The sequence below is a fragment of the Pectinophora gossypiella genome, chromosome 11, assembly GCF_024362695.1.
Source record: "Pectinophora gossypiella chromosome 11, ilPecGoss1.1, whole genome shotgun sequence".
Lineage (NCBI taxonomy): Eukaryota > Metazoa > Arthropoda > Insecta > Lepidoptera > Gelechiidae > Pectinophora > Pectinophora gossypiella.
In genome coordinates, this window is record NC_065414.1 from 6,057,679 (window position 1) to 6,075,932 (window position 18,254).

Genomic DNA, 18,254 nt, shown 5'->3' on the forward strand with positions numbered 1-18,254 from the left:
GGAAACCATGTGATATCAATTGTCTATGATCCAAGAAAAAAAAAGCGCGGGAACACTTGAAGAAGGCGGGCGATTTTAATTTTGTAAATTCGTAATAATACGGAAAAAGTTGTACATACTGTTAATTTTGTATATATATTTACTTAGGATAATTAATATAATAGCGAGTATAAATATTTTTACTGTATAAAGTGTACATACGTGACAAGTGGGGCTCGTCATAATGACGAAGCCCCCGAAGAGGAAAAAAGGAAAACCGCCTCCGTCGCAAACTTCGGGGGCGGAGGAGTCTACCGATTCGGACTCTACGGAACGGGGCAGCAACTCCAATGAAACACAGCAGGATAAGTACACCCCTTACAGGGTCATTGATTATAACAGGCGATATCCTGAGGACAGTGCAGCAGGCAGTGAGTTTGTTGTATTTATTGAGAGCACAGATCCGAACAAAACCATCGGTTCGAGAGACATGATGTACCTAAATAACTGTTTTGTACGGTCAATTAAAGGCATCAAATATCTGAAGAAAGTCAACAAATACAAAATGGGAGTAGTGTTCGACAGACCGAATATGGCCAACGCCTTCTTAGAAAATACCACTTTCTTAAGAGACCAATGTTTAAAGGCCTCTATTCCGGCAGGGAGTACCGAGCTCACTGGAGTTATCACCGGTGTGCCCGCCGAAATGAGCAACTATCAAGTATTCAAAGCCTTGGAATCGAGCTCCAAAAAAATTATTTGTGTGAGACGTATACTGAAAAAACAAAAGGTTGATGAAGGTTTCAAACTAGAACCAACTCAAACTGTTACCATTACTTTTGCTTCCTCGACTTGCTTGCCTGACTATGTTTTCATCAAAATGTGGAGACTTCCTGTCCTCCCATATATACCACCAGTTAAGCAATGTTTCAATTGCCTCAGATATGGTCATATGGCCAAATTTTGCAAAAATGCTCAACGTTGTTCGATTTGTTCTGACAAACACAGTTTTAGAGAATGCCAAGTTCCTGCTGAAAAGGCAGTATGTGCTCATTGCCAAGGAAACCACATCTCTATTTCAGGCGAATGTCCTGTTAAAAAACTAAAGATTGCAGAAAATAAAAACAAATATACTAAAGCTAAATTCTCAGATCTATTTAATGCTCAAAATTTCCCATCACTTAATAAGGCTGAACAAACAAAAAATTTGCTTGACTTATTCATGTCTGACAAAACTATATTGAATCTTATTACAGAAACTATAATTAAAGTTATTCATTTAAATAAAACCCAGAACACCAATATAAATTCAAAAACAATTACAGATACCATAAAGGAAACTTTTGAGTTTAAAAATAAAAATAATCAAAATTCACAAATCAAGTCCTAAATATTATGCAATGGAATGCACAAAGTTTGCTAAGCAATCAACTAGAGTTGCAAAACTTCCTTTATGAAAATAATATACATGTATGTTTAATTTCCGAAACATGGCTTAAGCCACAAATACAATTCTCAATGAGAGGTTACGCTATTGTGAGAAACGATTGTGGTAATGACCACAATGGTGTAGCTATCTTAATTAAAAATACATTAAACTATAAAAAAATTGAATCATATTTTGATGATTCATTACAAAACATAGTTATTAAATTACAAATTAATAAAAAGTTTATTTCTTTCGTTAGTTTTTATAGTCCAGGTAGTACACACTTTGATAAAAATAAATTTAACAGTTTGTTAAACAGTATTCCCAAACCTATTTTTATTGCTGGTGATTTCAATGCTCATCATTCCATTTGGGGTTGTTCTAGTGTTGATTCTCGGGGTAGATCTATCGTGGATTCTATAGATGAAAATGATTTGGTTCTTCTGAATGATGGTCAGCCAACTACTGTTGGTTCTTATGATCGAAGGGCTAATGGACTTGACTTAACTATTGTGTCTGCTTCATTAGCATTGTCTTGTGATTGGAAGGTACATTCGGATTCTCTTGGTAGTTATCATTTGCCCACTCTTGTTAAGTTTATTGTTGATCCTGTAGTCAGTGCTCCAATGCACTCCTTGAACTTTCCTCAGCATGTCAATCTGAAATCAATAGATTGGAAATTGTATAAAAAAACTGTTGGTGAAATGTTTGTTAATTTTCAAGTAGATTTTCTAAATATTCAAAATTCATATAATCAATTCTGTTCATTTATTTTGACTGCTGTGCAGAAATCTGTAATTGGTTCAATTCAAGATAGAAGTTATGTTGCATCTGTCAGTAGAACTTTAAAAAAAAAAAGGATACCTCTAGTATGGTGGAATGAAAAATGCACCAAAGCTGTTAATGACTGCAAACAAGCCTATATTACTTTTAAAACAAACCCAGGCTTCCAAAATTTTATTAACTTTAAACAGGCCCAAGCCTTAAAAAAACGCATTTTGAAAGAGGAACGTCGTAACAGTTGGAATGAATTTTGTCAAACCATTAGCAGGCTCACACCTATGAAACTAATCTGGCAGAAAATACGGAAATTTAATAGGACTTTTTCAGTAACGCCAGAATTTTCTGATTCCAATTGGCTTGAGGGTTTTCTGCATAAATACACCCCTGATACAGTACAAAGACATTTTCAAATTGATAATAATTCTGTTACCATCACTCCTCACAATAGTTTTCTTATTGAACCCTTTACAATAGTAGAATTGCAGTCAGCTCTTCGATCCAGAAAAGACACAGCTTGTGGCTTGGATTTTATAACTTACAGAATGTTTAAATTGCTAAATATATCCATCCTCCACGTATTATTAGATATACTTAACTGCTTATGGCTTAATTCCGTTATTCCAGATGAGTGGAAAACAGATTGCTTGGTTCCCATTTTAAAATTTGGCAAAGACCCAAATAATGCAGATTCTTATCGTCCCATCACACTTAGCTCTTGTGTGGGGAAGGTATTTGAACAATTAATTAAACAACGTTTGGAGTTTTTTGTAGAAAGCAACAATATTTTACCTTTTAATCAATTTGGTTTCAGGTGTGGTCGTTCAGCTCGGGAGAGTCTGAATCATTTGAATCTGGATATACACGATGCACTGTCCTCTAGAGGAATCCTTTGTTGTGTGTTTTTTGATGTTGTTGGAGCTTTTAATAATGTTAATTTAGAAACATTAGCGTCTATTCTTGGTTCTCTGCAAATTCCTGCAAAAATGATAAATTGGATTTATAATTTTTTACATTGTAGGAAAATTTTTGTTAAATGTAACAATCACACTTTAATTGGTCCCAGGTACTCATATAAAGGAGTATCTCAAGGTGGGATTTTAAGTCCTTTGCTCTTCATTCTGTACATCAATAAATTAAATTTAATCTTAGGTAATAAGGTACAAAACTTACAATTTGCAGATGATCTAGTTGTGTACACCTCTGGTAACAATAAAATAGAAGTCCAAGACAAATTAAACTCTGCTTTATCAAAACTAAAATTGTATTTTGATCAACTAAATCTTGAAATCAATGCTGAAAAAACAAAAGTAATTTTATTCTCCAAATCTAATGTAACAACCATAAATGTAAAATACAATCAAAACACACTACCAGTAGAGAAAAACACAAAGTTTCTGGGTGTAACATTTCAGAGCAATTTCAAATGGAATAAATATGTTGATTGCTTGATAAATCGTGCAACCAAAGCTGTAAATATCTTGAGATCTTTGGCTAGTACTTATTGGGGAGCAGACCCAAAAATACTATTAAATTTGTATAAATCTATAGCTAGAAGTCACTTTGAATATGCTTTTTATTGTTTTGGTAATGTCTCATATTTGGTGGAAAAATTGGAAAAAATTCAAAACAAGTGTTTACGCATAGTTGTTGGAGCTATGAGGTCTACTCCTATAATCTCATTGCAAGTGGAATGCAACATCCCTCCGTTGAAATTAAGGTTTTCGTTCTTAAAATCCAAGTTTATCCTTAAACTTCTATCTATAACTAATCATCCTCTTGTCTTGAAAATAATTCATTGTTTTTCCTCTGGTAACAGTTCTAGCCTTCCTTATATAGCTCAGGAATTGTTTGAAATTATAAATTATAAAGAAAATTATAATTTATTCGAAAATTTTAAATTGTCATGTTACTTAGGTTCTTTCGAGTCTAAATTTTGTTTAATATCTATAGTAATTGATAAGTCTTTAAAAACTAAGGAAGATGTATATTTAGCTCTAGATTCTTTTAAAGAATATAGACAAATCTATACAGATGGTTCAAAATCTTCTAATGCTGTATCTTTAGCTTTTTATGACATGAATTGTAAAGGAGGGTGTGGGTTTAGTTTACCTGAACTTGCTAGCATATATACCGCTGAAGCTATGGCTATTTTAAAGGCACTTGAATATATAGAGAAACAGGAATATAATAACTGGTTAATCGTCACAGATAGTATGAGCGTTCTTAGTGCCCTTGATAATCCGAAACTAAATTCTAATACTCATTTCTTGATTTACAGTATAAGAGAACAATATTTAAAATTATCTCAAATGTCAAAATCAATCACCTTATTTTGGACCCCATCTCATATAGGTGTTGCTGGAAACGAAAAAGTAGACTTTCTTGCCAAAACAATTGCAAATATTCCTACCAATGTGAATTCATCTTGTTATATCCCCGATACTGACATTTTATCCTTGGTAAAAAAACAGCTAAAAGTTGAATTTAAAGCTTTTTGGGTAGAAACCGTTCAGAATAAAGGCAAATGGTTTGCTGAAGTTAAAGATAATGTATCACAACCTTGGTTCACCCAAGGTAACACATATTTGAATAGAAAATTCTACACAATAATTTGCCGTTTGCGTTTAGGTCACTGTCGTTTTAATGCTCATCTTTTTCGTATTAATATCGTATCGTCCCCTCTTTGTAATTTCTGTCAAGATGCCATCCAAACTCTGGATCACATCTTTTTTGAATGTCGTTGTTTTTCCTTACAAAGATTGCTATTCATTGATCACCTCATGCAAATATACCATACTGCTGAAGAAATCCCGCGCTCCCTTCAGCAACTTTTAAAGAAAAGAGAATGTTTTCTCCCAATTTATAATTATTTAATATCAACCACTGAAGATATTTAAGACTACTCCTGATTTTAGACGCTTATTCCTGATTTAAGACTCCTATCCCTGACTTATGACTCTTATTCCTGATTTAAGACTTGTATTCCCGATTTAAGACTTTTATTCCTGATATTTGACAAAATGATAATTGGACGAAGACAAATAATTAAACAAAAGAAATGGCTCCGGCCTTCGAAAACAATTTATTGAAGACAAAGAAAACAAATTCAAGAAATAATACACGAAGAAAAACTTCATCCGACCAGGCTGTATGGCTATGTCCCTTTGCCTGCTCCTTCTCGGGGCAAATTTAACAAAAAAAAAAAATGTCTATGATCCAAACGTGAATTCAAACTCATAAAGTAGATTCAGCTCGAGCCAGGTTTGGAACCCGTGGCACTATGATGTAAGTCAGGCGTTCCCCAAACAGTAGGTATATGTATAGGTATTTCTTCACGACGATGGCATGTCATATTTCAAGGGTTTCAAGTTATGGACTAGGTGGCTAACCGGTAGGAGAGTTAAGTAATACATTACTTATTCTATGGTAATGGTCAAACCGGTTTGCTTCTGAAATTTATTGAAGGAGCGATAGGTTCTGCTGTTTAAGCTACCGAACTGTAGATATATTTTGGATAAGGTGTTTTAAGTGCATCAATAAATAAACAGGTAAATAAACCAATAAACTTTGAATGCAACTTTAACGCCATTGAATGTAGAAATAACTGTCGAAATCCATTATTTAATTTTATTATTTTTTTGCCATGTACCTAGTTAAGTCTCATTTGTAACTATTTTCTTTTATTTTGGTACAATGTATTAGTAATTTGAATTTGGAATAACCAGTCTACCTACTTATTAATTTAAAAGTAGAATTAACGGTTTCCTGGCATCTACCTAGGTAGGTAAAATCGTTGATTCAAATTCAAACTACGTAGGTACCTATTAGGAAGATCGCGAAAACGAGATAAGTAAGAAGTTAAAATTACAAAGTTTTGACAGATTGATAGACAGGTAACCATTTTGTAGTAGGTATACTAAGTACCTAGTAACTATGAAATTATTTATGTATTTACGTGTATATTTATGTATGTCCTTAGGTTTACTGTAGAGTATTATAAGATAATTTCTTATTTCAGCCGAGTCCAAATTCATGGGAGAAATGTGAAGTTTTGTCAAGTGTTTTTATTTACAATTAAAGGCATATTGTAAACAAAATGTCATGCAGGTAGAATCATTAGGGCAAAAAAAGGTAGTCGACGGAAATTTTCCCTGAATATTAAGTCAGAATCATGAGCTGATCATCCCCCTCAGTATTCGGTATCCTGTATATTCTTTCTGAAAGAAATTATAATTTATTCTTAGATTTTAGAATCATTTAGATACCTACCTGTAAATTTACTTGACCTACCTACCTTGTTGCGGTGCTTGCTAAGTCGCGGCGCAAAGCAAAAGTGACTGACTGCATTTCTAAGTAAATAATTGATGATATTGTTCAAATATTTAATATACCTAATACATCAGAAAGTTTCCAACTTTCCTCTAAATATCTGCAGCAAGCATAAAATACCAGGCAAACTTTAACTCGGTTTGGCCTTAAGTTTGTGAACAACAAACACTACCTATTGGCGAATGTTCGTAACTGGCTTTTCAGTTCTGTGGGGTTAAAAGGCCACATCGAAGCAATTCAACTCAAAAAGCAATTTTGCAATTCGACGTTTGAGCATATAAAGGTGCGCAATGCAAATAAATGTCAAATAGCAATATTGCTTTTTAGATGAATTGCTTTGATGTGGCCTTTTTAACTTCCCTGTTGAAATCACAATACAATACAAAAAAAAAATCTCTTTATTGCACTTAAATCATATTAAAAATATATATATTAGGGTATTTTAATTAGATTGGTAGTACAACAGGCGGCCTTATAGCAATCTCTTCCAGGCAACCTTTAGGCATAGGAAATTAATTTAATAAAAAGTGTAGCTGGATAGAGAGTGCAAAATAAAAAGTTGAAAAATATGAGTACTTATACCTGGGTAAACTATATTAAAAACAATATTAGAAGACAATAAATAATGATTATAATAATATATATACCTAAATACGTAAATGACAATGCATTGAATCCAATAACATAGTAGATTATAATAATACATCAATGTGTGAATCTGTTAGAATAACGGCTTGGGCCCTGAACCACTGAATTGGAATTTATAAGTCTATGTTCATGTATGGATTGGATCATAGTTACTTGAAATCACGTGGTTTCCGGGATTTGTGCGCAGTTAATGGCAATAGGTTGGTCCTGTATTACATTAGATTTAATATAATGTAGCTGGCGACGAGTGAATGTACTATACACCTGAAGACTAAACCTTCGGGGGTACGCGTACATAGCATCGCGCCGGTATACCCGAAGAAGTGAGGCATGCCTAGGCAAAAATTTTAGAAACCGCGCGATATTATTTTGGTATCTCCAAACATGAATTCAAATTCACAAAGTCGAGTTCAGTGGTTTACTTGCAACTCTATCGAACTACGGATTGGCTTAATATTGATCTGATAAAGAAGTTTCCTCCATACAACATTGCCAGCAATACACACAAGACAAACTGCGAGCTCGCAACTTGATACTAACTAACACAGCTAAATCTCAGATATTTGGTGCTGTAACGTAATTTGTTGAACCATATTGGCATCTATCTATCTACTCAACCTGTATCCACCCACTGCTGCGTATGGGCCTCCTCTCGTTAACGTCATTCTTCCGACATCACTTAATTTAAAACATAATTATCTCACCGAAATTTGCATGGCATGTAAAGAACGAAGCAGGTTTTATTTCTATCATTGAAAACTGTAAGTGCCTACGGATTCCTACCAAAAAGTAAGTAGGTAAATGAGCAGGCGCTCGCCTTAAGGTGGCGGTTCGCGCCGCGATAGAGACAGGAGATCGCGACCGGAGACCGCGACCGGAGACCGCGACCGAAGACCGCGACCATTACTTGACGTTCGTTACTCGCGTCTCGGTCTCCTGTTTCTGTCTCGCTCGCGAACTGTCGCTTATACATTGCCTAACGTCAAGTAACGGTCGCGGTCTTCGGTCGCGGTCTTCGGTTGCGGTCTTCGGTCGCGGTCTTCGGTTGTGGTCTTCGGTCGCGGTCTTCGGTCGCGGTCTTCGGTCGCGGTCTTCGGTCGCGGTCTTCGGTCGCGGTCTTCGGTCGCGGTCTTCGGTCGCGGTCTCCGGTCGTGGTCTCCTGTCTCTGTCGCGGCGCGAACCGCCACTTACACAGACAGGAGACCCCATACAAAAATACAAAAAGTAGAAAGTTATCATCTGAATAACTAGTTATGGATGATGAGCCAATGATTGTCACGTGCTCAGCAGTGCAGGAAAACATTGCAAGGAAACTCGTACTCCCGAGAAATGTGTTTTGGAGGTATGTAAGCTAACCTCTATTGGGCTGGTTTTCACTTCGCGGATTGGAAGACAGGCAATCGATTTTGTCAAAAACCGAACTGACAAATCTTCAGATTAGGATGAGAAAAAGGATAACCTTAAGAGATGACTTGTCAGTATTATGTATACCTACCTCAAAATAGCAGACACTGGAATATTAGCAGCCTCAAAATAAAAACCACTAGCGCCATCATAATTCATTTCACGACTTCTACCATCCAAAACCGTGTCATCCAATACTAATAAAAACATACTGCCATTTATTGTATTCCTTCTATTTATACAAACGATATGTAAGACCACTTACATGGAAAATAAAGTGTCTCTATCCGTGTCGATAACGTATCAATATGTAAATGGTAAGGTTCGCTACCTAACCAGTGATGTGCCGTTCCAGGGAATTTTCCCAAAGTGGGAATTTTTACGTTGTAAAAAGTTTTTAATAGTATGACTTTTTTTCTATTTCATAATTGTTCTTTCTTGTCCAGACCAGAGGGTCTTATCTGCCTATAAACGACGCACGAACATTTTTATATAGAATTTATACCTAAATTATATACAATCTCCTTAGTTTCTAAGAATTTCTGTTTTATTCTTCTATATGGTATGATTGTCTTTTGTTTCTTCTCTTCTATTTTCGCTGTCACGAAGATCGGTCGTTGAGCTTTTAAGTTATTTTATTTTTGCTTTTCTTTCATGTTTTTTTTTCCTTGTATTTATTTTTAATAAAAGTGATATTCCTTTAGTTTTTCTTTTTATTTCCGCGCACCCGCTGCCGAACATTTACACTACCTAAAGATTAAACTAAGTATAATAAAGCTCTTTTTACTAAAAGAGTACGAATAACATAACGCGACCGATTACGCTTAGAAAAGTGGAAAAAATTAAATTATTAACATACTTTTAACGCCATAATATCATAATAAGTTCACGACGATATCCCAATTGGGGTAATCAGAGCATCCACCGCAAGAAGAACTTAGTACTCACACCTCACCGAGCTTTCTGCTAGACTAACGTAGCTACCTAACGGTGACCCGTATCGCCATTTATAATGGTCGAGCCAACTGTGTTAGTGAAATAAGTACTTTAGTACTTAAACGTAATTAAAAACAAAGTCACGCAGGGTAGCGATAGCCGATTCTACGTTCATTTTCAGCACCTACAACCAAGTAAATAGGTGTATCTAATTGTTATTTAATTAAAACTCCCTTCTTTGTAATATTCCTATTTATAATGTAATTAAATCACGAGATCAATAATAGTTTTAACCAAAAGTGTATAAAAAAATAACTTACCAGCTTAAGTTCCATATAAAATTTCACCCCCTCCTTGAAGGGGTTGGGGGCAGCTTAAAAAAAAATGCACGATATTTTTATTAGTCACAATTAGTCCGCATACCAATTTTTAGCTTTCTACCTTGAAAATTTCAGAATGCTCCATAAATACTTCCACTCCACCTCCCATTTTAGGGAAGTGGGGGGCTAGAAAGAGACAAAAAGTAGCTACGTCACTCTCCATCCTCTTAACCTATGTCCACTTAAAAATCAATTCAATTAGTCGCTCCGTTTTGCCGTGAAAGACGGACAAGCAAACAGACACACACATACACTTTCCCATTTATAATATTACGAGCAACCCGCCCCGGCTTCGCTCGGTCGCAATGCTGAGGAAAAATTTAAATTATTTACGACATCACGTTAAAAACCTCAAAAATAACAGTACTTCTCGACTGTTTAATGGATGTTATTATACATATAAACCTTCCTCTTGAATTACTCTATCTATTAACAAAAACCGCATCAAAATCCGTTGCGTAGTTTTAAAGATTTTAGCGTACATAGGGATATAGGGACAGAAAAAGCGACTTTGTTTTATACTATGTAGTGAAGTATGGACTATTTATATTTATTTCGGTAAGAACTACGTACTTTAATGTATTTGATCATATTGGGTGACCATGGAAAGAAACCTCTATAAACGCACAGAGTTTTATACTCCAAATCTGGAACGTTTATGATTCAGGTAGGCACTCATATTTAGGGATTTGGCCTGAAATATTTCGGGCTTTTCCGATACACGGGTACCTACATGACACCAATTTTTCGTTACCTAAAGGGATTTACACACGGAGACTTTCTGGTCTGGTTAGGACCATTGCGTTAGTATAATGTTCGATTCCCAGTGGAGATACATGAGTTAAAAAAACACTTTGTGTTACTAACCCTTTAGTTGGGTTAGGAGAATGCCGGCTGAAATCTAAAAAACCTGATTGTCCGAAAATTATGAAGATTCCTTGCGCGTGCGCGTGCTTTAGTTTAGTAGGTATCTACAATTTACTAAAAATACTGCACAGTTTTCTCTATTGCTTATGATTCATATAATGCTGCTTATTATAAGCTGCTTATTTCATTTATTGACGCAATTTTAAGGTCACGTGTAGTGTGTAAAGGCTCTAAGTATTAAGCGCACCTTCTACGAATATCAATTTCAGGGGAAAACTTTCCTAAGAAAATATCTGGTTGCTCGGCTACAAATCAAACGCATCCCCAAGTATTTCTACATCGAAAGTACAACCAAATAGACGCTTCATGTTTGTTTTTTCATATAGAATTTATTCTGACAATTTAACAGTGATTAGGGGGGGGGGGGGGGGTGGATGTACTTCTGACTAACCCAATTGGGATATAGTAAAGGATTTTCTATGTGAAACTGGGTTACATGATTAGACCTCTGATTAAACTCCAGAGTGTAACAACACAAACACACACCACACGCACACACACCCGATACATCGAATGTCTCGGGAAGAATCGTGATTGGAAGAGATTGCTACTTAACAATAAGGCTGCCTGTTGTACTCTAGAAATATTTCTATTTTCAGTTCTGTTACTTGCTCAACTTGGCTTGACTGGCGTGTGTCTAGATGTTATGTTATGATTATTCAAACGGTGGCATCTTATGTCTGACAAATTTGTCAGATTGGTTGAACCCGTTTGTCTGTTATTTATTAGGGATCTAGAGGTTGTATACGTCGATGACTTCTTACGAACTGTGCTCGATCTTGCTACAACACAAAACTAACACACTGGGATATTTAGGATGGGCCTGGTAAAGGTAGGGACTAGCGAAAGCAATTTTTCAAATTACTTCCTTGTACGAAATTTATTATGACATACTACCAAGTAAGTAAGTATTTATTTATTATTTTACAAGCATGTAACATGTAAAACAGCCCAAGGATTGGGTAGCATTGTGAGGCATGCCAGACGGAAAGCAGTGGATGAGACTTGGAAACCGGCAAGAAATGGCGCGCAAGAGAGGAGGCCTATCTCATAGAATAAGAAATAATACTACGTATGGAACGGCAATTCTCCGCTCCCTCGCCTCCCTCGAACATAGTTTAGACTTGAATCGTATGGCGTCAGCGTCACACACACAGATGCGCGTGTACGATAACATCAATGTGTGGTGTCTTTTAGAGCATGTCCAGATGAGGCGTTTTACGCGCGTTGTCATACCACAGAATACTTATCATCGTACGGATACAGACGCACATCTCCAAGCATGCAGGAATCTATAAAGTAATCAAATTACTCTGTGGTATGAAAACGCGAGTAAATAAGGTTGTTTGTATGAAGTGTCCGGGGTGTGCCTATAGCCAGCAGTGGGGGGATGGATACACGTTGAGTAGATAATATGTAGTAGATAAGACAAAGGAACAAGAACGCAACAAATGGTATTTTATTTGCATTAGTATCTTTAAGCCTATTTTACAAGTCCTACACATCGATACCGATAGTTAGGTAAGTTAATATGTATACACTTTGGTACCATGTCACATTAACTTTTTTGACAAATTGATCTGTAAGTGTCACTAAATGTCAAATATGTTTGTGCGACAGAGTCCTAAAGTGGGTATATTGCTCATGACTGTACACCTAAATAATTGGTGTTCTCAAATGTATTGTGTAATGAGGGATGTTCCCCAAAAAATATAGATGGCGCTGTACAGAATTGCCTTCCTTTTACCTTCTAATTTCATGGATAACGGACATAAGTATCTTTTATCTTTGTTTTTGGGTATAAATGATGCATTGCCGAGAAGTTCGCTGGCGCAGCGGTAAACGCGCTCGGCCTGCGATTGTTGAAGTTAAGCAACTTTCGCAAAGGCCAGTCATAGGATGGGTGACCACAAAAAAAAAGTTTTCATCTCGAGCTCCTCCGTGCTTCGGAAGGCACGTCAAGCCGTTGGTCCCGGCTGCATTAGCAGTCGTCAATAACCATCAATCCGCACTGGGCCCGCGTGATGGTTTAAAGCCCGATCTCCCTATCCATCCATAGGGAAGGCCTGTGCCCCAGTAGTGGGGACGTTAATGGGCTGGTGATGATGATAAATGATGACCGTTGTTATTACAGCCACGCGCAACACTACTTCCATCCATAACTATTCTGATCAAAATAAAGAAAAGCAATATAGGTAGCATCATAGTAGCATAGGTAGGCAACATAGTTCTATACATAATCTGATTCAAATACCAGCAACAATTATTCTTATATACTATGCTTCTGCCATTACATTATGTTTTTGGATAATTATGTACCCGAGTAATGAGAAAACAGATAATATCACGTTAAATCGGTAAGAGCGTTAGGCTCACGATCTGGAGGTGCGGGCTCGATTACCGATGGGGACATTGTCGAAATCACTTTGTGAGACTGTCCTTTGTTTGGTAAGGACTTTTCAGGCTTGAATCACCTGATTGTCCGAAAAAGTAAGTTGATTCCGTGCTTCGGAGGGCACGTTAAGCCGTTGGTCCCGGCTATTAGCCGTAAAAACACCTCCACCAACCCGCAGTGGAGCAGCGTGGTGGAGTATGCTCCATACTCTCTCCGGTTGATTGAGAGGAGGCCTGTGCCCAGCAGTGGGACGTATATAGGCTGTTTATGTACAGATCAACTGATATAATTAAGACATGTTTGTAAGAAACAGTGTACACGAGTATGTTGATTGATATGTTTACATGTTTGTTTCCTTACATTATTCACGTGTTCATAGATTACATTGTTACAATTATATTAAAACTTTTACACGTGTTGCGTGCAACTAACAATAATTCAGAGTACGAAATGCTCTGTTCACTAATTAGGTAGGTGTGTAGGTATAGATATAGATCTAAGCTTACTTATTATCCTAAAAAAAAAATGGTTATAGTTAACAAATACTTAAATAAATGACAAGAGTTCTAACAAACTAGTTACCATAAACAATTTTTCCCGATTCCGGGCAAAATTCACGAAAGTGGCAACCCAGGGGCCGTCTCGTGCTCCAATCGTGGCGCGCGGCCGAGAGCAAACTGGCTCGCCAGCCAGTCAGCATCACGTGCGCGAGCGTGACGGGCGTGTTACCCGCTGCTCCGTCGCGATATTCACGCGTTAACACACGTATAGACGTGCCGTGCCGTAATGACATCAGTGCATCGTGTTACCTAGTGCTTGTTACTCTGTAAGTGAGGATCCCTAACCCGCTGCGGCCCACGATCAGGAATTGTCAAATCGTAGTACGGGATGCGAGAGGTGAACGCTCGTCAGAGCGGCGCCGACTCTCACCGGCTACTATTGTCTAAGTGCCACGGAATCTTGGTCCTTCCCATCGGATTCCACCGATGAAACATCCGTCTTGACGCGGGCCGCAAGCGAAATGCCCGCCGATTCATCACTGTTTACATTGTTCGAAAGGAAACACAGATAAGATTATAGTCGTCTTTACTCGTAAATTGTCCCTATTGGTGTCACGTTTGAGTGTTTTCAACTAAATAACTATGCAAATTAATCTCGATGTGGCAGGCGATTGGCCGGTTGATAAATAAATAATTGTTGGCACTAGATAACTGTAAAGTAGCGGGGACTGCCTACTTAAGAGGTTAGTTGTAAAGCATTCAAATTGGTGGCCTACTTTATTTGGTAACTCCTACTTACAATATTATTTTTACGTTACGTTTTTATTATGTTTTATTTAAATGTTATCAGTATTGTCACATTAATTCTCTTAAGAAATTTATATGGATACCTGGGAGTAAGTTTTCAACTTTCGCAAAATTTCAAAGTTCATTTCATTAAAATTCTGCACGCTAATCCTTGATCAACTCGTCGCCTGCCATAGCCTGCCATTTGTCGATTTGTAAACACAGAGCAAAACAACACAAACAAACGACAAAACAATCTGTTGACATCTGACAAATCAACAACAAAACAAATGTGCCATTTTCTATGATTGTATGTGCCATTTACAAATGCATATTAAACATTTAATATGGGTAGGTAAGTAGGTACCTAAAATAAACACGTACATCATACGGGAACTAACTACCGAGAAATGATAACGACCTAAAACAAAAGGTTATCTAGACTGTAGCCTAACTGATGTATCATTGCTTGTTCTCGAAACTTATCAAAGCGTACCTAAACCTCACATTTTTACAGTAGATGGAAGTTGAGAATAAATGCACGATGACACACTTAATTGTTGAAAACAAATAATAAACAAAAAAAAAAAAAACAAAGCTGCTAGTTTGTCTATAAATCCACCTAGACAACAGAAAGTGCTATTATAAAAATTGCACGTTACCAAGAAGGTCAAACGAGCGACACGCAGCATTCCACTTGCATCAAACTGACACAATTTTTTCGCTTGAATAAGTCTGTGTGTGACCGTAACTGCATTGCTTTAGAAATTGTTGCATGGAAAGCAGAAAGATCACCAATATATTAATATCATTAGAAATTTAGTTCAATTTGTTAGTAAGACCAGTAAACAATGGGGACAAATTAACACTATCCTTTGCAGAAAGGATCTCATTTAGAGTAACGTTTCAAATCTCACGCAAACATGCAATCGAACTCTGCACCGAAGTCGCGTGTTTGAAGGCACTTCTTTGTTTTAATTAACAGCTCCTTTTCACACTGTTGACACGAATTTACGGAGACATTTTCCTATGGTTATCTACAGGCAGCGCTGGATATGTTATAGGAAACAATAACAAAGGGAACGTGATGGCGTTATGAATTATTGAATATTTCATGAAACAAATAGGAAAGCTCGTTCGAGTGACGCCGAACGTGATTTGCATTTATCATCAGAAAGACCAAGCATCAGATATGGTATGCTTTTAGTAAAAATGGGTTGACGGTTATCGATGAAGCGATGTGATTAATGGTGATCCCGTGATATGCTAATAAACAGACGGAGAACACTACAGACTACTTGATCGCTGTCCTCGACGCGTACTTGACCCACATATTGTGGAAATGTTGCTAACACAGCCGCCCAAAGTTTCTCCTTCTAACTCCAATATCCTCTAGATCGTTTTTCGTTCCGTCATATCTTCTTACTCTTATAAGATTCGTATTAAATACATTTTAAAACAAGCATGGACGTGTTCAGAACCTTATCAGTGTTTCCTATTCTAGTTTCCTTACAAAGCAACGCCAACTTATCGTGGGGTCATTTGCAGGTTCCTCCCGCGATTGACAAGTAATGAAGATAACTTTATGATAAACATTTACCAACCTTTGAGTTTTTATCAACTGTAAATATAAAAACCTTTTGTGTGTGTGCCATGCTGACGAGTACTAGCCGGTGAGTGTGTGTGCGATGGCGGTCAGATGGTGCGCGGTGGTGGTCCTCGTAGCGACATTGTTGGAGGCGCGAGCGCACTACACGCCGACATGGGCCGTGCACATACCGGGCGGCAAGCAGGCCGCCGATGCCGTCGCCAGAGATCACGGCTTCATCAATCTTGGAGAGGTGAGCATTCAATCTCTAACGCTTGTTAATTTCATTCTAAAGCTTTCTGGCTAACCGCTACTACTTTACAATGGCTTCCTGTATAGTATTGTTTTTTTTTTATATTGAAAAACATATTAAAATTAATGTCAATACTCATTTGCCTCAGTTCACTTCAGTTGTTAATTTGCTATCGCTCAAACTTTATCGATTAACAGATTAGAAACAGCTATGGCAGATTAGACCTAAGTATTAGCAAAGTAATTTAAACTGTAGTTAATCTGGTTTTCAGTGCCTCAAGTAAGTAATTAATGTAATCTGTGGATTCGTGCAGTTCACTAGGATTACTGTTCATTCTTCCACTCAATTTGTTCTGAGGGACGTAACGTAACGTAACGTGTCCCTTCATGCTAATCCCGAAATCCCCTGGATCCACCGAGCCAGCCTAAAAGAAAAAAATGACGAACGTGTGGAAGTAGGTCAAATATAGGGCTGAACTGACAATAACGTCGGAACGCAGTGACCGATGATGAAATCAACATTTGTCATGCACATTATTATAAAACCATTGAATTGCTTCCTTCAATTACCTCTCAATCAGCGGTCAACGATCTGAGTTTTATTAATAAGCGTTCATCTTAACTAGGTCGATTCACCGTCTTTGTCTGTATTGATTTCTATTTCTTATTTTATCAGCGTTATTGGGTCCATGAAGTTTCCTTAAGTTATTTGTTTCCTATAAGTTGTAATTGGTGTGGACTTTTTAGTTCATTAGTGTCGTTCCCCATTTCTCGCAAATCTTCTATTGCGGCAAATTTATGAAATCTGATATTATTTAAGGCATTTGTTAAGTCATTTCTACCAGGCAATATCTGATTTAATAGGGTGTCCTGGAATAGTGGAATAGTTAATATTGATGCGATAAATTAACCGGGGCTTCTCTTTTGTGACTAAGTTCTCGATTCTAATTTAACGTGTCGTTCATGAAAGTTGTTCCTCTGATGATATTAGTTATGCGATTTGATTAATACTAAAATAGCTTCAGGCTTTGTGTGTTCTGTATCGAAATTACACTAAGTGACTGCGGAGTGGGAACTAAACTCAAGTAGGGACCTAATATTCGCAAATGTCACTGTTAACTGTTGTTAGACTTGGTTCAATTGAATAACTAGAATTAAATTTTAGGGGTTTCCGAAGACAATAAGCGAATTATTCGTTCTTTATCGATGCTTGGGTGTCAAATCGCAGCTATAAGCTAGTAGTTAAGACGGTCATTGTCAGGAAGCAGTCACCTTGCTTTGTTCCCAATCCAGAATCAATAGCGAACGCCATAGGATTGTTCTGACCAATAATTTAACACAAATCAATACTCGATTGTTCATTGCTTCTGATAAACGTGTCAAGTTAATTATTATAGCGACATTGACCGAACCCAACACCTACTTTTATTTCCGTAGAAAAAACTAGGCAAAGGTAAACTTCAAACAATAGGCTGAGTACTTAGTTTCTATTGTTGTAAGTTACCACGTTATTTCTTTTTTGATCTTTTATTATTTTTATGTATTTTTTGGAAGATTCGATAAAATTATAAATTTGGTTTCTTGACAGTTTAGGGATATCATTTTAACCACATTTTATTACAAAAAAGACTATCCATTTTCATTAATTAAAATTCGAGCGACCAGCAATGTCAATAACTGAGTATTTTTAAAGCAATAAGAATAATTAAAATGTAGATTACTATGATGAAGCAATACCATTTACGAGTTCATCCAATAGATAATTTATGGGTGCTGACAACACGGACGAAATATTTGCTTTCCCGATTTCAAACAAGAAAGGAAATATTTAGGGCGCGAGCAAATTTTCTCCTCCGTGGATCCGGACAAAAGATTATTGAATGCTTCCAAATTCTTTGGAATTTCGAAATGCCAAATA

The 18,254-nt window shown here is 36.8% G+C and overlaps 2 protein-coding genes across 3 annotated transcripts in view; both read left to right on the forward strand.

The window, feature by feature from the left end:
* Positions 1 to 223: 223 nt before the first annotated feature.
* LOC126370809 (uncharacterized) lies at positions 224 to 1,369 on the forward strand. Its single transcript, XM_050015832.1, has one exon. The coding sequence runs from the start codon at positions 224 to 226 to the stop codon at positions 1,367 to 1,369; it is 1,146 nt and encodes a 381-aa protein (XP_049871789.1).
* A 12,527-nt stretch (positions 1,370 to 13,896) lies between these two features.
* The window catches only part of LOC126370949 (furin-like protease 1), a 246,508-nt gene continuing 242,150 nt past the window's right edge, over positions 13,897 to 18,254 (forward strand). For both annotated transcript variants that reach the window (XM_050016091.1, XM_050016092.1), the window contains exons 1-2: positions 13,897 to 14,036; positions 16,045 to 16,337. In XM_050016091.1, the coding sequence (XP_049872048.1) occupies positions 16,185 to 16,337 (153 nt within the window). In that variant the 5' untranslated portion in view covers positions 13,897 to 14,036; positions 16,045 to 16,184. The remainder of the gene's footprint in view (positions 14,037 to 16,044; positions 16,338 to 18,254) is intronic.

Excerpts from the sequence above, each read along its gene's own strand:
- LOC126370809 (XM_050015832.1), top strand. The coding sequence starts at position 224 with ATGACGAAGCCCCCGAAGAGGAAAAAAGGAAAACCGCCTCCGTCGCAA.